The 24,581-nt window shown below is 45.2% G+C and overlaps 1 protein-coding gene across 1 annotated transcript in view; it reads right to left on the reverse strand.

Annotated features, from left to right (window-relative positions):
* LOC141103008 (peroxisomal acyl-coenzyme A oxidase 2-like) overlaps positions 1–24,581 on the reverse strand; it is a 121,200-nt gene that overhangs the window by 30,309 nt on the left and 66,310 nt on the right. Inside the window, exons 6-7 of the mRNA XM_073592125.1 lie at positions 11,505–11,620; positions 3,070–3,239 (exon numbers count right to left, since the gene is read on the reverse strand). Coding sequence (XP_073448226.1) covers positions 3,070–3,239; positions 11,505–11,620 — 286 coding nt within the window. The remainder of the gene's footprint in view (positions 1–3,069; positions 3,240–11,504; positions 11,621–24,581) is intronic.

Raw genomic sequence — 24,581 nt, forward strand, 5'->3', positions numbered from 1 at the left:
TCACCGCATTGGACTTTTTTGTGAGTACTTAGGATGGGCAAAATTTGCCTTTCCTCTACATTACCTATCAGAAATAGACTAATGTTATTATTTATTTTATTTTTTACACTCTGCAGACATACCTGAGCATCTGCCCCTGAAGAGTGTCTCTACACGAAACGCGTCGGACACACGTGATGCTGATTTATGTCTGTAATGGACATATCAAACCCTGGTCTGCAGTAGATTATCAATTTTGACATTCCTATTTATTTATTATGGTCTTATATATTTATATATTTTTTATATTCACATTGTCGCTGCTGGTGTTGTTTTTTATGTGATATGTATATATATGAACTCATTCTATGCAATACAACATTAAATTGTTTTGTAATTATTATACCTATGTAATCTTTCACCCACACCATGCTTGTATGTTTTGTGTGGGTGGATTCAATATGAATCGGCATACCTATTGTACATGTGCTTTTATTCATTGCCATATTCTATTGCATTTAATGTTTTACCAATAAAAATTCGCATTTATTGAAACTTGCCTCCACAAAGTCATCCATCTCATTTAAAGTCCCACCTTCCCTTCTTTTTCTATATATCATAGGGATGGAGGCACACCGCATATGTGCCTCATTTAAAGTCCCATCTTCCCCCTCCATTTTTTTAGTCTAAACTGGTAACCTGTAAAAAAAAAAAGAAAATGTAAGTGTCTCCTATGGAGATTTTTAAATACCACAGTTCGGCGCCATTTCTCAAGCGTGCACAATTTTTAAAGCATGACATGTTGAGTATCTATTTAATTGGCGTAACATAGGTCTTTTTTTTGTTAGATATATAAAAGTGTCATTGTCATGTTCAAGAAACCAGTGGTGAACTGAATTGAGCTTTGTGACATGGTGCATGATCCTGCTGGAAGGAGCCATCAGAAGATAGGTACACTGTAGTCATAAAGGGATGGACATGGCCAGCAACAATACTCAGGCCATGACGTTTAAACGATGCTCAATTGGTACTAAGGGGTCAGAAGAGAAAAATATCCCCCACACCATTACACCACCACCAGCCTGAACCGTTGATAAAAGGCAGGATGGATTAATGTGTAGCAAGGTCCTGGGCCTCTTTAAGCCTAATAGTTACCTCCAGAGTTAGGGACAGCTGACATCTAACTAGGTAGAGTGGGTTACAAAGGCTTGATGGGTGTAGTGTAAGGTGGATTCATGGGTGCCAGACACTTCTGTTCAAGGGAAAATAAATCTCTTTGCATTGAAGAACTGTGAGAGAGATAGTTTAGGGTCAGGACACCCTTTAGTAGTTGCAATGTGAATTAGCAGACTCCGAGACATCTATAGGTAGACAGCCATGCAGGGAAAGGCATCTAGCAAGACACCATATCTGCATGAGTAGGATCATTGTCTCCTATGGCACAGTCTTATAACAGTTTCTAACACAAGTTGTAATGGACTTCTGTACTTCCTCTACAATCACTTCTTGTAGATCTTCACTCCACTGAGCTCACTAGACTTGCTGATCCACTTCCACTGGATCTCCTGAGCTCTTCCAACCTTCTCACTGAGTATCTTTCTCAAGCGTCACCCCCGCTTCCCTGCTGGGTCCCTAGCTTGGCACTCACAGATTCTCCTCAAGCTTCACCCCACTGGTCTGCTCGGTCCCTGGCTTGACACACAAGGATGCTCTGCAAGCATCACCTCCGCTGGCTGGGTCCCTGGCTTGACACCTGCTGAAGTTTCCCAATTATTCACCGTTCACGGTTGGTGAGAATACTGCTCCAGTACTTGCTTCAGCTACTCACTGTGATCCCTGGTAACAAGGCGATTGGTCCCTTAGTGGCAACAGCTTCCCTTCTACCTCTGACCACGACAGGTTCTCCGGCCAGCAGAGCCGTCACTTATGGTTGGACTTTAAGCCGCAGTCCCAACCCTACGCTGCTCTCTTGCTTCTGGATAGGCCCTCAGACAGCCTAGCAGCCAGATGTCCCTAGGATAGGCCATAGGCTCTGGCCTAGCAGCCTGGGGAAGCACAACACACGTCCACCCAGACAGCAGGTCCAGGTGGCACAGAACATAGATCACCTGACCTCACCCACATAGGCTCTCCCAGCAGGCCAAGGGACCCAAAAAAATCCCTGCCCATTGGCTGAGATACTCTATCTATTCCTAATCCATCCTTGCAATGCCCTCGTCTTTTCAAATGTCACCAGATACCTGGCCATCTAGTGACAGAAGAGAGAAGTGCAGCAATTCCAGAATTAGGATGGAATCAATTGATCTCCTATCAATTAGCCAAGGCAACTATACCTGGCAGGTAAATTTACTAGCAACCCTGCTACCATCAGAGTGCTACAGTACATCTGCTTTCATGTTTACGCCAAATTCTGACCCTACCATCTGAATGTCGCAGCTGAAATCGAGACCCAGTTCAGGCAACGTTTTTCCAATCTTCTATTGTCCAATTTTGGTGAGCCTGTGCAAATTGCAGCCTCAGTTTCCTGTTCTTAGCTGACAGAAGTGGCACCCGGTGTGGTCTTCTGCTGCTGTAGCCCATCTTCTTCAAGGTTCGATATGTTGTGCATTTATAGATGGTATTCTGCATACCTTGGTTGAATTGAGTGGTTATTTGAGTTACTGTTGCCTTTCTATCATCTCGAACCAGTCTGCCCATTCTCCTGTGACATCAACAAGGCATTTTTGTCCACACAACTGCCGCTCACTGGATATTTTCCATTCTCTGTAAACCCTAGAGATGGCTGTGCATGAAAATCCCAGTAGATCAGCAGTTTTTGAAACACTCAGACCAGCCCGTCTGGTACCAACAGCCATGCCACCTTCAAAGTCACTTAAATCCCCTCTCTTCCCCATTCTGATGTTCGGTTTGAACTTCAGCAATTCGGCTTCACCACGTCTAGATACCCAAATGCTTTGAGTTGCTGCCATGTAATTTTCTAGCAAAAAAAGAATATATGTAAATTTTTACATGTAGGAGAGAAATGCCAGAATTGATCCGGTAGGTTAGTAGTTCATATAGTCCCTGTAAGCAGCATGGTAATGTACATACCCGGGTTTCAACTCTGATTGACGTCTGACTGCGGAGTACCTCACCGAGATAGTACATGCTTTCTTCAGGGAATCCACAGCGTAACCAACGATTGAAACCCGTAACCCAATCATGGCGAAATAATTTAACTTGCCTGACCCATATTTCACATAGGAGCCATCAGGCAGAACCTGTCAGAGGGATTCAAACAGTATGGTCTATCAGTGTTATGCAAGACAATATTTAACCTTAACTCCAAGTAAACAGTCTAGTACAATGATGAAAAACATGGCAGCAATTTTACCTGCCAAAAGATTTGTATTTATTTAGTCCTGAGATTTAAGCAGCACAACCCTAACAGGGGATGGACCTGGTCTTTCTCTGCTGCTTTATCACTTTCAGGTCTCCCACCCCCACATTGTGACTAAGCAAGGAAAGAAGCAACAGACTGACAAGCTTACAGTATCTCTCTCAGTCTGCACTCCTCTGATCAACATGTTCTTTGCACTGTAGCACACCTGATTGGCTCCTTGTGCTGCTTCTTCCTGCTGTTGTGTCTTTGCTGCCATTTGCATCTCAACATAAAGAATGGGGCCAGCAGTGCCTAGTTAGATTGGAACATATGAGATGTCAAAACGTATTTCTTTTTTTTAAAAGGATGCTAAATGTGCGATGTTGATTGGTAAATACACATTTGAGCAACTGTAGCAGTGTTTGCCTTAGCGAACTCGTACTTCATTTTTAGGAACAGCCTCTTCTGGGGTACAGGGGTAGTTTAGTTTAATTTTGCTAGCAGGTCTTTTATGGACATCATGGCCAAGCTTCACTAAGCAGCGGATGGAAAGTGGTGGAGCTTACTTATGTTGTCTTACTTACTTACTTACTTAAGGACTTATGCTGTCCTTCCTATATTTCCAATACATCCATCTAAGAGCCAAGGAGTACCTGAGAGATACCTTTACAAGACTACACCCCCCCATGTCCCCGGGAATTCAACCACACATGGGAATACAGTGCTTCGAATGTCCCTTTGTCTACATAAATCAAGCAAATCACTTTGGAGGTTTCCTCAACATACCCCATGGGGATGGATTTACTACAACTGGAGCGCACAGAATTTGGTGCATCGCTGCATAGTAACCAATCAGCTTCTGTTTATTCAATTTTTGACAATAAAACATAGAAGCTTTTTGATTACTATTCACTAGAGCTGCACGATTCTGGCTAAAATGAGACTTGCAATTTTTTTGCTTAGAAGAAAGATCACGATTCTCTCACAATTCTCGCGGCGTAACATCTTTCACATTATACAAAAAAATTGGGCTAACTTTACTGTTTAGTTTTTTTGGGGGGGAATAAAATACCTTTAAAAGACTATATTAAGGAAAATTGTTGCCCATACTTATCGTAATTTTCCTTTCCTGGATCCTCCCCATGTCAGCCTACTATGGGTCAGCTCCGCCCCCTCTGACCCCTCCAGGACCACCTTTTTTTCTAACCCATAAAGGGCACCTGTCGGACCAGCTCGACATTCAAACACCCTTCCTCACGATGGAAGATAGGGTGGGAATCCCCGGCTGACATGGGGAGGATCCAGGAAGGGAAAATTACGGTAAGTATGGGCAACAATTTTCCTTATTCCTGGACCTCCCCATGTCCGCCTACTATGGGATGTACCAAGCAACCTAAAACAAGGGAGGGAAAAATAATACTGCTGCTAACAAATTTAATGTCCGACAGCCGCAGAAATAACAGAAGCACCAAACATTTCCGCAGGAGAGAGGGCTACATTTAGCCTATAATGTTGGATGAAAGTGTTGGGCGCGCTCCAACTTGCTGCTCTACATACAACCTCGGGTGACACTTTTGCATAGGCTGCCCATGATGCTGCCATACCCCTAGTTGAATGTGCTCTGATCTCCACAGGAGCGGGAAAACTCAGGAACTCGTAAGCGATCTGGATGGTCTTCACAATCCAGGATGAGACAATCCCAGGTGGAGCCGCCATGCCCTTTTTAGGTCCTATAGGAAAGATGAAAAATTGATCTTGCTTGCGAAACTCCTCAGTCCGCTCCAAGTAAACTGAAATAGAGGAGACCAAGTCTAGCCTCTTCCAATCGTCCTGGACATGATCTACGATGAAGGCTGGCAGGACAGTCTCCCAATTCATGTGAAAGGCAGTAGAAACCTTCAGCAGAAAGCTCGGAACTGGTCTGAGAATAATCTTGTCAGAAAAAAATCACACAAAAGGGCTCTTTAGATGAAAAGGCGCATAATTCGGAAACTCTCCTAGAGGAGGCTATGGCCATCAGGAATACTGTCCTCAATGTTAAATGAAATAAAGAACAGGATGATGTTGGGTCAAAAGGAGGAGCCAACAATGCTTTCAAGACCAGAGTTAGGTCCCATTTGGGAAAGTAAGACTTTAGGGGAGGCCTGATTTTAATGGCTGTCTTCAAAAAACGGACCATGACCGGATCCAATGCCCAGCTGGAGTTCGTCATTGCTGAAATGGCAGAAATCTGGACCTTCAGGGAATTATAAGCGAGGCCATCCTCCAGTCCCTGCTGGAGAAACTCCAGGATGTTCGAGACTGAAGGCGATTTGGGCTCCCAGCCCTTTTCCGCAGCCAGGCGTCAGAGATACTTGGAGATAGGTCGAGTTTGTAGATCTTTTACGGGACTGCAACAAGGTGCCCAACACTCGCTCTGAGAGGCCTAAATCCTTCAAAGATCTCCTCTCAATTTCCATGCCATTAGTCTCAACCTCCTGGGATTCGGATGACATATTCCGTTCTGGAGCAGGAGATCCTGACAAACCGGCAGTGGGATTGGTTGGCACATCTTCATTCTTCACACCAGCGCGAACCATGGCCTCCTGGGCCAAAACGGTAGAATTGCTATGGCTGTAACCATCTCCCTGCGAATCTTCAATAAAGTCTTGAGGATTAAAGGAAGCGGAGGGAATACATACACCAGGGGGAAGTCCCATGGTTTGGACAGAGCATCTTGGCCGTAAGCATGTGGATGGTATGTTCTGGAGAAGAAGCAAGGAAGCTGGGCATTCCTCCCTGATGCCATGAGGTGTATTACAGGCAATCCCCAGACTCTGAAAATCCTTCGCAGGTATTTCGGGTTCAAAGCCCACTCGCCGGGATCCAAAAAGCTCTGACTTAAACAGTCTGCTAAGGTATTCTCTGGCCCTGGGAGATATGCTGCTGTCAGGGAAGCAAGGTTCTTCTCTGCCCACTGGAATATCTGGCATGCGATCTGAAGTAGGACTCGACTCCTCGTGCCCCCCTGACGGGACACGTACGCGACAGTGGTCTTGTTGTCGGACAATATTTTGACCGCTTGATCTTTCAAGAGCGGCCGGAAGGCTAGAAGAGCTTGTCGCACGGCCTCCAATTCCAGAAAATTTTATGTTTGCGTGACGTCGGGAGGCCCCCGACCCTGAGCCTGCTGACCCAGGCAGTGGGCTCCCCAACCCAGGAGACTGGCATCGGTAGTAAGTACTATCGGCTCCGGAGGCCGAAGGGAAACACCCCGGGCAAGGTTGCGTGCGGCTGTCCACCAAAGTAGAGACTGACTTATTAACCATGGAATGCAAATTTTCTGTATTAGGGAGTGACGATCCCATTGGAGAAGGAAATTGCACTGAAAAGTCCTTCTCCACCTGGCCCATGGGACTACCGGAATTGTGGCTGACAATACTCCGAGATAGCGCATGCATTCCCTCGCTGCAAGGAATGAACTGGTCATTACTCTCCTGGTTTGGATCTGGATGTCCCGAATCTTCTTCTGAGGGAGAGAGACTCGACCCCGATTCGTGTCAAACTTTACCCCCAGATATTCTAAAACCTGGCTGCATTTGACTTTTCTGATGGGTGACTAGCCAGCCGAATCGAGCCAGCGTCTCGCGAGTAAGGGCCACATGCTGAAGGAGAAGAAGTTCCGAAGAGGCTAGTAGTAACAGATCATCCAAATAATGAAAAATTTGAACGCCTTTGACTCTGAGGGTGGCGATGACAGCTGAGAGCACTTTTGAAAAGGTTCTGGGTGCTGTGCAAAGGCCAAACGGGAGGCACTGAAACTGGTAGTGAGAGCCATCCACCGCAAACCTGAGGAAACAATGATGAGTTGGATGGATGGGGACATGTAAATAGGCGTCCGCCAAGTCGATGGAAGCCATCCAGTCCCCTTCTTTCACCACGGATATGGTCCTCTCCAATGACTCCATCTTGAAAGGCGGGACCCTCAAACGAATTTAGCTCCCTCAGATCTAACACTGGCCTGAAACCTCCCGAAGCTTTTGTCACCAGGAACAATGGGGAATAGACTCCCAGACCCCGTTCCTCCCTTGGCACCGGAATGATGGCTCTTGCTGTGAGCAAGCTGTTTATATACGCTTGCAAACATTGCCTCTTCTCCGAAACAGTTGGAACTCTGGTTTCCAAAAACAGACTGTGGAGGTCTTGACCCAAACTCGAGACGATAGCCGTCTCGAATTATGGCCAACACCCATGCGCCCTGAATCTCGTCCGCCCAAACCCCCTCGAACTGAGCGAGCCTCGCTCCCACGTGAGGGTCCTGGGTGGAGAAACCTTCAGAAGGTCTTATCGGAGGACTTTGGGGCTTGGCCTGGCTTGGGCTTGGAAGCCTTAGGGAAAGATGAACCAGCCGGTCTCCATTGCTTGGAGAATGGCCTGCTTCCTTGAAATTCTCCCTGGACCCTCTTGCCGGGCGAAAGGGCTGCCGCTGTCTCCTCTTTTCTTGCGGAATTAAACCCGATTTACCTCCGGATATACGCTGGATCGCTGACTCCAAGGGTTTACCGAAAAGCAGTTTACCATCGAACGGCACCGAACATAGACTGTTTCGAAGAACTGTCTGCAGCCCAGTGCCTTAACCACAATGTTCTTCGGGCTGTCACAGAGTGGGCCATGATTTTTGCCATCACTCTGACCTGGTCAACGGCTGCCTCTGCCAGAAATTCTACCGCAGTCTTCCCAAATTGCCAGGGTGAGGAACCACCACCTCCAAGCTCCTCCGCAGAATAACCATCCAACTCTGACACTCAAGACTTGAGAGCTGCTGCTACAGAGGTAAGGGCCAACGCCGGCCTGCACGCTGCCCCCGCCATTGAATATAATCGCTTTAAATCCGTATCCACTCTCTGATCCATGGGATCTCTAAAAGAGACTGAATCCTCGGTAGAGTGATATGGCGGGCCAGACGCTGCAATGAGGCATCCACCCTGGGGGTAGTGTCCCATAATTCAGCATCCTTCACACTGAATGGATACAATTTCGAAAATATGTTGTTGACGTTCATCCTCCTATCCAGCCTAGCCCATTCATTCTCCAGTATTTCTCGGATCTCAAAAATGAGGGGAAAAGAAGGCAAAGATTTTTTTCAACTCCGGATAGTACTTCCGTTGTTTTTTTGGGGGAGGAGTCTCCTCCTGCCACTGCAGTGTGTCTTTCACTGCCTCCACCAAGATGGGAACCAACGCAAAATCGAAGGTGCGTGATTCAGGGGTCACCTCGTCCTCTGAGGAATTGGAGTCAGACCCTGCGCTTGTTTCCAGATCCGAATCTGCCGAAGAAGATGCTGGATGGACCATCTTCTTGGATGCTCCTCTGAGCCCTTCCCTGACTGCGGCCTTAATACAAGATTTCACCTGCCGAGCTTCAAAAGCATTATCTCGCGCAGCTTCTCTAAGACAGGAAGTGCACACCAATTTTCCTGGAAGGGCTGCCGCTGGGCAGGCCCAACATCCAGCTGACCTTGAGAGGAGGACCTGAAAGAGGAGGAGGACTGCTTTCTATGCTTGTTACTGTAATGAGGCTCTGGAGATCCAGAATACCGAGAATGTGGGGGAGCCTGTAACTGCATCCATGGGTTCTTCAGTGCAATAGGCAGGGAGCACAGGCAGGCAGGCAGATAGACCTGGAAAGGAAGGGAGGCTCAAAACACAGTGCACAATAGTATAAGGCAGTAGGAACATATATGCAACAAATAGCAGAGTTCCTACCTTAATGCAGAGCAGACTTGCCAAGCTGGAGCGCTGAGGGGAACTGCAGGAAGCCCAGAGCGTGGGAGACTGCCCCCTTAAGTCCAGGCAGCGGCGTGAGACAGCGCAGAGCGCCCCGGCAGTTGCTAGGCAACCGAATGAGCAGGGAAGCTGCCGTTACGTCACCCGCCCGGCTCGGTGCCATTCTGCAGCACACGAGAGGCGGACTATATCACCCAGCAGACCGCTAGACACCAGGGAGGGTAATTTCATTTAAACAGTGCACAAGAGCCAGTGTACTTACCCACAACACCTGCCTGTTTCTCATCTGCCATAAAGCTAGTTCTTTAAACTGAAGGTACATGTCCCTGCACCACGGGAACCCACCACCTTGGGAGATTTACAGCCCGTCTGGGGGGGTCTTCTGTGCTGGGAGAGGCTTAACCCGGACAGGACATTATTCGACCCAGTCTTCGCTCCTAAAACTTGTACTTTTCTTTTTTTTTTTAAAAAAGGCGCCCAAGGCGAGGACGAAAAAAGAACGTCCAGCTGGTCCGACAGCCGCCCTTTATGGGCTAGAAAAAAGGTAGTCCTGAAGGGGTCAGAGGGGGCGGAGCTGACCCATAGTAGACCGACATGGGGAGGTCCAGGAAATATATATATATATATATATATATATATATATATATATATATATATATATATATATATATATATATAATGTTTTGGTGTTCCAAGTAATTTCATAGCAAACAAATAAGAAACAAGTGTCAGAAAAAGTTCATCCCTTTGATGCAAGAATGAAAAGTTACAATGTTTATAGTTAACTACCAGTGCGACAAACTTGGTTGCCCGTTTTTTTTCTTTTGACAGCTGAGTAAGCAGAGTACTCTCTACACTTGATAAATGAATGGATCGGGAAATTCTGCATAGAGATCATGAGGGGTTTGAATCGAGATCACGATTTTTTAATGATTAATTGTTCAACTCTAGTATGCACAGTCTGTGCGTTTCATAGAAAATCTCCGCCAGTGTGACCATCATTTTCTGAAAAAATGGTCAGCAAACCTATATGAGCTTGTTGGGTAACCCATTCCTAACTGTAGGCATTGTTTTTAAGGTGCAAGGCTATAACAGTAGCATTCACTCTCTGGCAAGGCTTTCCCCAAGATTAAGAATGGGTTTGCGCACAATCTTTCAAAAGATCTTTGTGAGGTCAGGTTGGATGAGAAGACCTCACAACTGGCATTCCAGTTCATCCCAAAGTGTTGAATAGAGATAGACCCCTTTCACACGGGTACCTCTGTGTAGTGGATTCTGCTTGCTCAGCTGGGGATCGCTCCACTGATCCCCACTTAGCAGGCGGATGACAGGTTCTGTCCACTCCGCTGTGCAGAGTGGACATGGACACAGTCCCGCTCTCCTCTATGGGGAAACGCCTTTCCATTTCCATCCAATCTGCAAGACAGATGGAAAATAGGACCACCGTCTGTCTGGTTTTTGCAGATAGGATCGGATGGCAGCGGACATGTGTCCACTGACATCCGCCGCTCCAGGAGACTGGATAATCCAATCAGGTCCGCCTGAGAAACTGACAGGCGGACCTGATCGGACAGCCCATGTGAAAGGATTGTTATGCCCCGTACACACGGTCGGACATTGATCGGACATTCCGACAACAAAATCCTAGGATTTTTTCCGACGGATGTTGGCTCAAACTTGTCTTGCATACACACAGTCACACAAAGTTGTCGGAAAATCTGATCATTCTAAACGCAGTAACGTAAAACATGTACGTCAGGACTATAAACGGGGCAGTAGCCAATAGCTTTCATCTCTTTATTTATTCTGAGCATGCGTGGCACTTTGTGCGTCGGATTTGTGTACACACGATCGGAAATTCCGACAACAGATTTTGTTGTCGGAAAATTTTATAGCTTGCTCTCAAACTTTGTGTGTCGGAAAATGCGATGGAAAATGTGTGATGGAGCCTACACACGGTCGGAATTTCCGATAACAAGGGCCTATCACACATTTTCCGTCGGAAAATCCAACTGTGTGTACGGGGCATTAGGGTGAAAGCTCTGTGCAGGCTGCTCAAGTTCCACCACACCAAACCATGTCTTTTTGGGCTTGGCTTTGTACACAGGGGCACAAACATAATGGACATAAAAGGGACTTCCCAAACTGTCCAAAGGCTGGTTGTGAACAATAATCCAAGAGGTCTATGCATGCTATAGCATTAACAATGCCCTTTACTGGAAACACCTGAACTCAATTTGGAGGTTTGTCAGACATATGCAGAATTATTTAGGCGTGATGACTATAAACATTTGGCCCTTCAGTGTAACCATTTAAATGGAGTAAAGTCCTTAGCAAAAGAGGCCCTACTGGCAACCATTTTGATTGCTAACAAATAAAACTACTAACACTTTCATTACCTCAGAGAATCTGCTTAGCATGTTTTCTTTTGGAATACGAATGTTTCTCATCATGAGGTATCCATTGTCAACCTGTTGAAAGGCCATCTTGGGCCCAATGTCACCAACGGTTATTCCTGAAAGGAAGTGGCAATGACTGATTATTTGGAATACATATATATTTTCATACTTAGAGAGAACCTTATTGCTCAAAAGTGGTTGAAATAAGGATTATCTGTGGTATTCAAAAGGTACCTGATTCAAATTTACAGTAGAAACAGACAGTTGGGGAGAGTTACTAAACCTGAACCTGGTGCAGCTGTGCATGGTAGCCAGCTTCTAACTTTAGCTTGTTCAAATAAAGTGGACATAAACCCTCACACATATACCCAGTGAAGTGAACCACCTCAGATGATACAGAGATGAAACAAATTCCCCTATATAAATTTTACTTGTATATCTGCTGTCTTCCGCATTATATAATGTTTAGAAAGTGCACATCATGTTAGATTATTCACTTCCTCATTCAGCAGTAGCAGTGTTGTGTTGGATTACACTGGGAGACAGCTGATTGGAGGAAAGGCACACCCCTCTCCAGATAGGCAGAGACTTGCAGAGCTGTCCTGCTAAATAGCTTTCTGCTAATCTATTTATAGCACCCACCCAACACAAAATTCACATTGAAAATGACATTTCTACTCCACACATTAGTCATGCATCAATTATCAACCATGCATTTACCACACAGGATTTAATTATACAAAAAAAAAAAAAAAAGAAAAAAAAAAGAAGTAGTGTCCCTGTATTGAAAACTAGACAAGACAATAAAATAAGACTATGGGGGTCATTTACTATAGCGCTGTGGCGTTAATTTGTGGCTAATTAGCGCTAAAATGGTATTCACTATAGCGCTGGTGAGAAAATACTCCCAAAATCGAATTTACTATTGTTCCCTGAAACCAAATAGCGCCCAAACCCTTACTCTGCTAAAACTTGGAATAGTGCACATGGAAATAATGTTTAGAGCATGATATAATTGCCTAAATGGTACTGAAATATGCGGTATATTATTTAAAGATAATCTGCTTTTAAACTGTGTGAAAAAGTGATTTCTACACTGAAATATTTTTAAAAGTCTGAGAAGTGAAAAATTCCCTGTTTTGGACAACTAGTTGCTAACACAGCTGAGCATGCTCAGACCTGAAAAAAACTCTCATTTTAACTCAAGTATCTTTTTACCTGGCGCTATAGTAAATACCAAAATGAGAGCTAATTAGAGAGCATTTTTTGGAAGTGAAAATCTGCTCTAGGGTTGAGCCGAACACCCCCCTGTTCGGTTTGCACCAGAACTTGCGAACAGGAAAAAAATTTGTTCGAACACGCGAACACCGTTAAAGTCTATGGGACACGAACATGAATAATCACAAGTGCTAATTTTAAAGGCTTATATGCAAGTTATTGTCATAAAATGTGTTTGGGGACCTGGGTCCTGACCCAGGGGACATGGATCAATGCAAAAAAAAGTTTTAAAAACTGACGTTTTTTCGGGAGCAGTGATTTTAATAATGCTTAAAGTGAAACAATAAAAGTGTAATATCCCTTTAAATTTCATAGCTGGGGTGTGTCTATAGTATGCCTGTAAAGGGGCGAATGTTTCCTGTTTTTAGAACAGTCTAACAGCAAAATGACATTTCAAAGGAAAAAAAGTCATCTAAAACTACTCGCGGCTATTAATGCATTGCCGGTCTGACAATACACATAGAAGTTCATTGGTAAAAACGGCATGGGAATTCCCCACAGGGGAACCTCGAACCAAAATTTTAAAAAAAATGACATGGTGGGTCCCCATAAATTCCATACCAGGCCCTTCAGGTCTGGTATGGATATTAAGAGGAGCACCGCGCCAAAATGAAAAAAAAAAAAAACGGCGTGGGGTCCCCCCAAAAATCCATACCAGACCCTTATCCGAGCACACAACCTGGCAGGCCGCAGGAAAGGAGGGGCGACGAGAGAGCCCCCACCTGAAGGGCCTGGTATGGAATGTAGGGGAACCCCCCACGTCATTTTTTTTTTAAATTTTGGTTCAGGGTTCCCCTGTGGGGAATTCCCATGCCGTTTTTATCAATGAACTTCTATGTGTATTGTCAGACTGGCAATGCATTGATAGCCGCAAGTAGTTTTAAATGACTTTTTTTCCTTTGAAATGTCATTTTGCTGTCAGACTGTTCTAAACACGGGAAACATGCGCCCCTTTACAGGCATACTATAGACAACCCCCAGGTATGAAATTTAAAGGGATATTACACTTTTATTGTTTCACTTTAAGCATTATTAAAATCACTGCTGCCGAAAAAACGGCCGTTTTTAAAACTTTTTTTTGCATTGATACATGTCCCCTGGGGCAGGGCCCAGGTCCCCAAACACTTTTTATGACAATACCATGCATATAAGCCTTTAAAATTATCACTTTTGATTTCTCCCGTAGACTTTTAAAGGGTGTCCCGCGGCATTCGAATTTGCCGCGAACACCCCAAACTGTTCACTGTTCAGCGAACTTGCGAACAGCCGATGTTCGAGTCGAACAAACTCATCCCTAATCTGCTCTATTCTAGTCCAATGCAAGTTTTAACCATTTATTCTAATGGAACAATTGTAACTTTCACAAAAAAAACCTTTTAATGTTGAGATGAAATGTATCTTTCTCTGAAATAAATTTTCCTTTGCAACATTGTTGCTTCTACTTGAAATATTTTGTTTTTAAGAATGCTAGAATGTGGAATGTTTTGATGTTTTGGTAAAATATATTTTTTTCTGTCACTTTCACTTGTTACTCTCCATCTCACAACAATCTTTATCCAAACTCACACAGGTGACTTTACAATCCACAAACAATACCATTGCTGATGCAAATTTAAAATGAATCACAATTTTTTGTGCTTTTTGTGATTTCCAAATATTCATAATTTGAGCCCAAAAAATGTGATATGTGAGGGTAATACTCTACTCTCACCCACAAAAAAACACCAAATATCACAGAATAAATCAAGAAGAATAACTCTTGAGTAATGTAATGTAATTCCATCACCTGTATGTCCAAAGAAATGCAGTATTTATGTGTTTTTATGTGTATTTATGTGTATTTATGTGTAGTTATGTGTAGGAGGCTCTCACACGTAGCTTAGAGGTTAGAACTTCTGCTTAGTATCCCTGAGCGTCTGGGTTCAAATTCCAAACATGCTGCTTCATGTAGAGAAGTTGTCTAATCTCCCAGGTCCTACAACTATGTCTAAATGTAGTATTTATGTGTAGGAGGGTTCCACCACCATTGTAAATCTTTTCTAGATACACTATTTAGCCAAAAGTATTGGGACGCCTGCCTTTACACACACATGAACTTTAATGGCAGCCCAGTCTTAGTCCGTGGGGTTAAAATTTGATTTGGCCCACCCTTTGCAGCTAGAACAGCTTCTGGAAAGGCTGTCCACAAGGTTTAGTGTGTCGATGGGAATGTTTGATCATCCTTCCAGAAGTGGATTTGTGAAGCAGGCACTGATGTTGGATGAGAAGGCCTGGCTTGCAGTCTCTGCTCTAATTCAGCCAAAGGGTGTTCTATCGGGTTGAGGTCAGGACTCTGCAGGCCAGTCAAGTTTCTCCACCCCAAACTTGCTCATCCATGTCTTTACGGACCTTGCTTTGTGCACTGGTGTGCAGTCATGTTGGAACAAGAAGAGACTTTCCCCAAAATGTTCCCACAAAGTTGGGAGCATGAAATTGTCCAAAATGTCTTAGTATGTTGACGCCTTAAGAGTTCCCTTAAATGGAACTAAGAGGCCAAGCCCAACCCCTGAAAAACAACCCCACACCATAATCCCCCCTCCACCAAATCATTTGGACCAGTGCACAAAGCAAGGTCCATAAAGACATGGATGAGTGATTTTGGGGTGGAGGAACTTGACTGGCCTGGACAGAGTCCTGACCTCAACACAACAGAACACCTTGGGGGTGAATTAGAGAGGAGACTCTAGGTCAGGCCTTCTCGTACAACATCAGTGCTTGACCTCACAAATGCACTTGGAAGAATGGTCAAACATTCCCATAGACACATTCCTAAACCTTGTGGACAGCCTTCCCAGAAGAGTTGAAGCTGTTATAGCTGCAAAGGGTGGGCCAAATGAGTTTTGAACCCAATACTAATACTGGGATGCCATTACAGTTCATGTGCGTTTAAAGGCAGGCGTCCCAATACTTAGGCCAATATACTGTATATTGCTTGTGACACTGAGCATGGCTATGGACTTAGGGCTGGTTCACACCACAGAGATGCAAAGAACATGTGTGAGGCTGCCTGGTGGCTAAGTGGGTAGCAGTTCTGTCTAGCAGCACCTGGGATGGTGGTTCAATTCCCCAACATGCTAATGCTTGTGTTGAAGTTTATATATTCTCCCTGTGTGGGTTTCTCACTACAATCCAAAGACATGCTGGCATCTTATTTGTCTCCTGTCGAAATAGGTTCTAATGTAAGAAAGTTACTTTTGGACTTTAGATTGGAAGCTCATTGCAGCCAGGGACTGATGTTAACTTTTGTTAGAACTAATCATGCCCAGGGACTTGAACATTTAAAATTTTAGGGTTTACACTGCACAGGTAGATATGCTTAGAGAACTGTTGCTTTATTTATGTGGATGCAAATGGACTTTGATCTTTGGCCTGTAGTTGGAGATTTGATGCACATAGCCAAGGGCTAACACAGTTGCGAATAGTATTATGTGTTCCTGCTCATCAGGTGCAATCACTTTAGATATACATGAAGAGATAGATTGAAAAATACTGGTGGGCGTGTACTTCTATTGGGCGTGTCAGTGTGCTAACAATACAACCTCCCTTATATAAAGGCCTGGGGGGGGGGTTTGGCCTAAGAAGGTCAGGTTTTTTGCTGTGATTTGTGGGGGAGAGGGAATGATATTGTGCCTATTGACAAGTGCCCAACTAGGGATATTTGCTGAAATTCTTGTGCATTTTTTCAATTAAAAGTGGGTTTATGTGGCCATGCTGTCAATGTTGTGTGTGTATTGTTCCTGTCTGATCATGCAAACATCGTTTGGAAGCATCTTCTGACCTTCTCCCTTTTTTGATCTTGTTGTTTAATTTTGTACACCGAAATGCAGCTTCCAGCAGAACATGGTCACCAATGTATGTATGTGTGGATTGTGGGCTGGTGGTGGGTGTTTTGAATAAGTCTTTTTTAATATTATGTTGGAATGCTTTGTAAGAATAATGACTGTTAAGTATGTTTCTATAATCTTGCAGATAAAAATGTGATGTGTTGCCTGTTATACACTAAAATTAAAGCTGTGCCCACTCTAAGGGTTTGTCAAATTTTAGATTGTAAGCTCCTATGAGCAGGGCCCTTAAAATCCCATTGCTAAATGTAGCACCATATATCCTGTCCAAATTTTTTTGAAGCTAGTAAATAAATGTACATTTTTTTTTCTGCTGGTAAAATAAAAGTACATTATTAAGCTTTGTTGTGGTGTTTTTTTTCCTTCTACTTTTCTTTCTCTTTAGTTTTTGTGGGTGGTGGTTTTGGGAAAGTGCAATATCTCATATCTTATTTCAATATGTATTTGTGCACCAAAAAACAAATCTCTTCGCCCTGGTTCACACTGATGCTACTTTGAAATCGCGCTACTTCACTTGAAGTAGCGCGATTTCAGAGTAGCAAGGTCAACGTGATTTCAGGTGCTACTTGATAGACATCCGTGTGGCTTCATACACAAATGTCTATTGAAGTTGCACCTGAAATCGGCAAAAGTAGTGCAGGAACTACTTTAGCAAATTGGTTCAGGGCCACAAAATCGGCGTCACATCGATTGGAACAGTGTCATTGCTGCCAATAGTCATGCGATTTGATCTCTCAAATCGCATGACAAATCGCTCCAATGTAAACATAGGCTTCTGCACACCTGCAAGTAAATGATAAAGGTGGAATCTTTATATATATCAGTTGTGGAGAATTGCAAGTAATAAATTCAGCTGGTGAACAAAAATAATAAAATTCTAATGGTGGTTGCGATCAAATATTCGCAGCAGCGATCAAAAGAGTGTGGTTTTGCCTTCTGACCCAGAATAAGTCATTGTAATCACCCGGAAGTTCCTGTGCTGGTCTGGATCTCCATCTAGGTGGACATGGCGAGGTCCCTCTTTAGCAAAGAGGTGGTGCTGCTCATTTTCCGGATAAGGGTATGATATGTGCTTAATCAATGTGGAGTGGATGTGGTAGTTAGATTTGGTGTGGGTGGGGTTCATTGATTTGTTTGGCATCCCCACACATTTGCTTCTGGCCCATGTTCCTGCATTTGTTCTGCTGATGTAAATGCAAGTATAAATGAGAGCTCCTTTCTATTAAAATATATATGACTTGTTTCACAGTTGGGCGAGTTTGGACCTCCGAGTTGCTTGACAAGTTGTACCCCATGATTCTCAATGATAACTAGGGATGGGCCGAACACCCCCCTTTTTGATTCGCAGCAGAACATGCGAACAGACAAAAAATTTGTGCGAACAAAGTTAAAGTCTATGGGACACAAACATGAATAATCAAAAGTGCTAATTTTAAAGGTTAATATGCAAGTTATTGTCATAAAAAGTGTTTGGGGACCTGGGTTCTGCCCCAGGGGACATATATCAATGCAAAAAAAGTTTTAAAAACTGACGTTTTTTCGGGAGCAGTGATTTTAATCATGCTTAAAGTGAAACAATAAAAGTGTAATATTCCTTTAAATTTCGTACCTGGGGGGTGTCTAAAGTATGCCTGTAAAGTGGCGCATGTTTCCCATGTTTAGAACAGTCTGACAGAAAAATTACATTTCTAAAGGAAGAAAAAAAGTCATTTAAAAGTGCTAGTGCTAGTGCCGGTGTTCTGCCGAGAAAGTTACCCCCCGGCGCATAAGGACTCCCCTGTACTGCGCAGGTGCAGCGCTTGCACAGTACGAGCCGCTGAAAATAGCCAAAGCTGAACACCTGTGAGTCAGATGTACACGGCGCCTGTAACAGCGCCGTGTACAGCTTACCACGGTTCGGGGAAGGCCTCGCTTCGCTCAGCATATTTTTATTCTGGCTCTATGTCCACTTGGATCGTGGGGCTTGAACCTGGACTCAGGGCAGAATGTAGTGCACAGGCGCCGTGTAGAGCTGACGATCAACTGTTCAACTTTGGATACTTTCAGCGGCTTAGTCGTTCGTACTGCGCAAGTACATCGCATGCGCAGTACAGGGGGGTCCTTATCTGCCAGGGGAACTTTCTTGGCAAGACACTGGCTATTAATAAATTGTCGGTCCTGACAATACACATAAAAGTTCATTGATAAAAATGGCCTGGGATTCCCCCACAGTCCATTACCAGGCCCTTTGGGTCTGGTATGAATATTAAGGGGAACCTCGAACCAAAATAAAAAAAAAATGCGTGAGGGTCCCCCCAAATTCCATACCAGGCCCTTCAGGTCTGGTATGGATTTTAAGGGGAACCCTGCGCCAAAATGAAAAAAAAAAAAAAATGAGGTGGGGGTCCCCCTCAAAATCCATAACAGACGTTTATCCGAGTATGCAACCTGGCAGGCCGCAGGAAAAGAGGGGTGACAAGAGAGTGGCACCCCTCCTCCTGAACCGTACCAGGCCACATGCCCTCAACATGGGGAGGATGTCCCCATTTTGATGGGGACAAGGGCCCCATCCCCACAACCTTTGCCTGGTGGTTGTGGGGGTCTGTGGGCGGGGGGCTTATCGGAATCTGGAAGCCCCCTTTAACTAGGGGACCCCCAGATCCCGGCCCCCACAATATGAAATGGTAACGGGTACATTGTACTCCTACCATTTCACAAAAAAGTGTCAAAAATTGCAAAAAACAGACAGACACAGCATGAGACAAGTCCTTTATTAAAAAAGAAAAAAAAAATTCCAGCGATGTAATCCTTCCTCGTCCCGGTATACGTAGAAACACGCTGCCACGACATGATCCGCCTCCATGGGAGGAGCCCGCTGAATGACGCTAGACCTGCCGTGACAGTTCTTAAATAGCTGAGGGCGGGGCCACCCATGATGTGTGTGGGTGACCCCGCCCCCCTCTGACGCTACGGGGGTTTCCGTGGTGTCAGAGGGGGGTGGGGTCACCTGTACATGTCACTGGGTAACCCCGCAGTGTTTCCCTGTTGCGTCAGAAGGGGGCGGGGTCACCCACGCATGTCATGGGTGGCCCTGCCCTCAGCTATTTAAGAACGGTCACGGAATGTCTAGCGTCATTCAGCAGGCTCTTCCCATGGAGGCGGATCGTGTTGTGGCGGCGTCTTTCTCTGTATCCCGGGATGAGGAAGTATTACATCGCTGGAATTTTTTTTTCTTTTTTAATAAAGGACTTGTCCCATGCTGTGTCTGTGTTTTTACAATTTTTTACACTTTTTTTGTGAAATGGTAGGAGTACAATGTACCCGTTACCATTTCACACGGGGGGGGGGAGGGATCTGGGGGTCCCCTTGTTAAAGGGGGCTTCCAGATTCGATAAGCCCCCCCACCCGCAGACCCCCACAACCATCGGGCAAGGGTTGTGGGGATGAGGCCCTTGTCCCCATCAACATGGGGACATGCTCCCCATGTTGAGGGCATGTGGCCTGGTACGGTTCAGTGGGGGGTGTTCGCTCATCCCCCCTCTTTTCCTGCGGCCTGCCAGGTTGCGTGATCGGATAAGGGTCGGGTATTGATTTTTAGGGGGACCCCCACGCCTTTTTTTTTTTGTTAATTTTGGCGCGGGGCTCCCCTTAAAATCCATACCAGACCTGGGGGTCACAGATGTGATTTTTTTTTCATTTTTTAGTTTTAATAAATTTGCAAAGATTTCAAACAAACTTCTTTCACATTGTCATTATGGGGTATTGTTTGTAGAATTTTGAGGAGAATAATGAAATAAATCCATTTTGGAATAAGGCGATCTGCAAACCGATCTAGAGGTATCTAACTTTGTATTGACACCCGTAGCTGTTCTCAGAGGGTAGTGTGAACCGCCTGTGAGGGAGATGCGATGCGTAAACCGGCATTGGAATCGCACTAGTTCCCGCATCGCAATAGCGTGAACCCAGGCTAAAGAAAAACTGTTCTGGTTTATTCTGGGATGCACTGGAGTAATGAAGGGGAATATGCTGGTATTTCTGGAGAAAAATGTAATAAAATAAAGCTGACAGCATATACACTGCTCAAAAAAAAATGAAAGGAACACTTTGAAAACACAACAGATCTCAATGGGGAAATATATCATGCTGGATATCTATACTGATATGGACTGGGTTATGTGTTAGGAATGAAAGGATGCCACATCATTTCATGGAAATGAAAATTATCAACCTACAGAGAGCTGAATTCCAAGACACCTTGAAAATTAAAGTGAAAAAATGATGCAGCAGGCTAATCCATTTAGCTAAAATTTCATTGCAGTAACTCCAAATGGTATTCAGTAGTTTGTATGGCCCCAACGTGCTTGTATGTATGCCTGACAAAGTCAGGGCATGCTCCTAATGAGACGAAGGATGGTGTCCTGGGGCATTTCCTCCCAGATCTGGACGAGGGCATCAATGAGCTCCTGAACAGACTGAGGTGCAACCTGGCCGCATCGAATGGACCTAGAGGTGTTCTATTAGATTTAGGTCAGGCGAGCGTGGGGGCATTCAATGGCATCAATTTCTTCATCCTCCAGGAACTGGCTACATACTCTCACCACATGAGGCCGGGCATTGTTGTGCACCAGGAGGAACCCAGGACCCACTGCACCAGCATGGGGTCTGACAATGGGTTCAAGGATTTCATCCCGATACCGAATGGCAGTCAGGGTGCCATTTTCTAGCCTGTAGAGGTCTGTGCATCCCTCCATGGATATGCCTCCCAGACCATCACTGACCCACCACCAAACCGGCCATGCTGAATGATGCAGGCAGCATAATGTTCTCCACAACCCTTTCATATCTGTCACATGTGCTCAGGGTGAACCTGCTCTCATCTGTGAAAAGCACAGGGCGCCAGTGACAGACCTGCCAATTCTGGTGTTCAATAGTGAATGCCAATCAAGCCCAACGGTGCCAGGCAGTGAGCACAGGGCCCACCAGAGGACGTCAGGCCCTCAGGGCACCCTCATGAAGTCTGTTTCTGATTGTTTGGTCAGAGACATTCACACCAGTGGCCTTCTGGAGGTCATTTTGTAGGGCTCTGGCAGTGCTCATCCTGTTCCTCCTTGCACAAAGGAGCAGATACCGGTCCTGCTGATGAGTTAAGGACCTTCCCACTACCCTGTCTAGCTCTCTTAGAGTAACTGCCCATCTCCTGGAATCTCCTCCATGCTCTTGACTGTGCTGGGAGACACAGCCAACCTTTTGGCAATGGCACGTATTGATGTGCCATCCTGAAGGAGTTGGACTACTCGTGCAACCTCTATAGGGTCCAGGTATTGCCACATGCTACCAGTGGTGACACTGACCCTAGCCAAATGTAAAACTAGTGAAAAACAGTGGAAAAAAAAAGAATAGGGAAAAAAAAATAAAATAAAAATGTCAGTGGCCTGCACCTGTAAAACTATTCCTGTATTGGAGGTCGTCTCATTATTGTCCATCTAGTGCACCTGTTAATTTCATGAACACCAAAGCAGCTGAAATGAATTAACAACCCCCTCTGCTACGTAACTGACCAGATCAACATCACAGTAGTTTAATTGACTTGAGGCTATACTCTGAGGCTGGCTTCAGACCAGTCTGGTGCTAATTCCAGCTCCATGCTCTGTGCAAAGAGAAAAAGCAGCTGTTCAGCGCTTTCTCTCTGTTGTAGCTGCGGATCAGTTCAGCAGGGAGAGGGGGAGGTGTAGTGAGGAGGGGGAGAGAATGCCTGTTTACAGCAGAACGCATCTGCGAATCAGATGCGTTCCCATAGAATAATATGGGCCTGGAATTCGCACCGCAATGCCCAGAAAACGCACATATGTGAACCAGACTGATTGAAAGTAATAGGATTTTAAAATGTTATGCAAATTGGATGCAGTGTAAGCCGCATCCAATTCACATGTGAACCCAGCCCGATTAAAAAGTGTTCCATTGGCCCATTACTACGATAGGGCTCCTCACTGTGTGCAAGACGGGAGGAGGAAGGCAATCTGCTTTATTAGCAAGTGTCAAAACTTTACCAGTGGAGAAGTAAATGAAAGCCACTGCTGGTGTGTGAATCACTAGTGACAGAATCACTTTAAAACATGTTTAATAATTAAGCCAACATTGGAAATTAAAAGGAAAAAATAGAGGCCAATTTATATTGGAGAGCAAATATCTCCATTCGCTATCTGCTCTCGGTTATACACTAAGTTGCATACACACACCGCATTTTACAGCCCATTCATAAAATGCAGGCCACGGTGTGGATGTATGGAGTCTTCTTTGTTTATGGTGGCTAGTCATGTGACCAGGCTGTCCTTTTTTTTTTCCTCTGTTCAGTTTTATTTCACTTTGCCACTTTAGACTCCTAAAGCCAGCACAGCAGAATGTACATCACACTGGTGTGCTTTTTAAATGTGCACTAGTATGGTTGTAGTCCAGCCACCCTGGCATAGTTGCCAACAGTCCCGATTTTCCCCGGACAATCCCGATTTTGGGACCCTCGTCCCAATCGGAGGCCGTCCCGATTCGGGATTTTGCCTTTTTTTGTCCGGGGAAAATTGGGAAGGTTTGGCTCTGCAGCAGCTGGCTCCAACAAAATGGCCGCCGGCGCCACTGCTAGATAGTTTCCCTTGTGTGCAGTGGAAAAGGGAGGGGGCTCGATCCGTGCAGCCAATGAATCGGCTTCTCTTTTCACAATTCTGAAGCCAGGATTAGCTGCACGGATTGGCCCCTTCCCCTCTCCACTGAACACATGGCGCTGCTCGTGGAGTTTACTCTGCTCTTGTCCCAAAGCCCAGGGCAGGCCAGCAGCAATGTAACTGTAATGTACAGGGGGTTAACTATGTACAGGGGAGGTTAACTATGGCTCTGCCTGGGACACTGATGTAAGGACTGAGGCTGGGGGCACCTGATGCAAGGAGGGACTGAGGCTGGGGGCACCTGATGCAAGGAGGGACTGAGGCTGGGGGCACCTGATGCAAGGAGGGACTGAGGCTGGGGGCACCTGATGCAAGGAGGGACTGAGGCTGGGGGCACCTGATGCAAGGAGGGACTGAGGCTGGGGGCACCTGATGCAAGGAGGGACTGAGGCTGGGGGCACCTGATGCAAGGAGGGACTGAGGCTGGGGGCACCTGATGCAAGGAGGGACTGAGGCTGGGGGCACCTGATGCAAGGAGGGACTGAGGCTGGGGGCACCTGATGCAAGGAGGGACTCTGCTGGGGGCACCTGATGATAAAAAGTATACCGCACTAAATGCTAACAAATTACATACAGGTAATAGATATAGGTGATACACTGGTAACATTTAATAAAATTAATAAAACAGTCCCCAGTAAAAAAAATGGTGCTCGTGCTAGTGGAACAGTATCCAGTGCTGTGACTTGAATAATAGATGGATGATTCCATGCTTCTTAAGTGCTTAAATAGGGTGCCCCCCCGTTTGATGTGCACTCACCCCTGGGAGTGGACCAACTATCGCTAGTTAGGTCAAATGCCCGTGTGGGGCGACCCCTGTGGATGTCCTCTGGTCCGATGATTAGCTGTGGTGAATGTTTCTCATATAAATAGATATAATATAAAAAGCCTCATTGCGCAGTTCCGTTGATAAAGAGCTTTTTATTCCAAAAAATATAAAGGCAATTCAACTCACATGTATGAGTGCCTAATGTCCTGGCACCCGGAGTGAACAGCACGTATAAGTAAATCCGTGAAACCCGCCTGATTAGTTCATACAGCCGCTGGCTCAGTGAAGACTCAATTTCCAGTTGAATGTGTGGGTGGAAGTGTGTCACGATAACGTGACTCAAACTCTATGCATTTCAGCCTATCAGATTGGCCGTCCTCAGGAAGTTACGGACTCTGCTGGGGACACCTGATGCAAGGACAGACTCTGCTGGTGGCAGGTAATTTCAGGTGACACACTC

The sequence above is a fragment of the Aquarana catesbeiana genome, linkage group LG07, assembly GCF_042186555.1.
Source record: "Aquarana catesbeiana isolate 2022-GZ linkage group LG07, ASM4218655v1, whole genome shotgun sequence".
Lineage (NCBI taxonomy): Eukaryota > Metazoa > Chordata > Amphibia > Anura > Ranidae > Aquarana > Aquarana catesbeiana.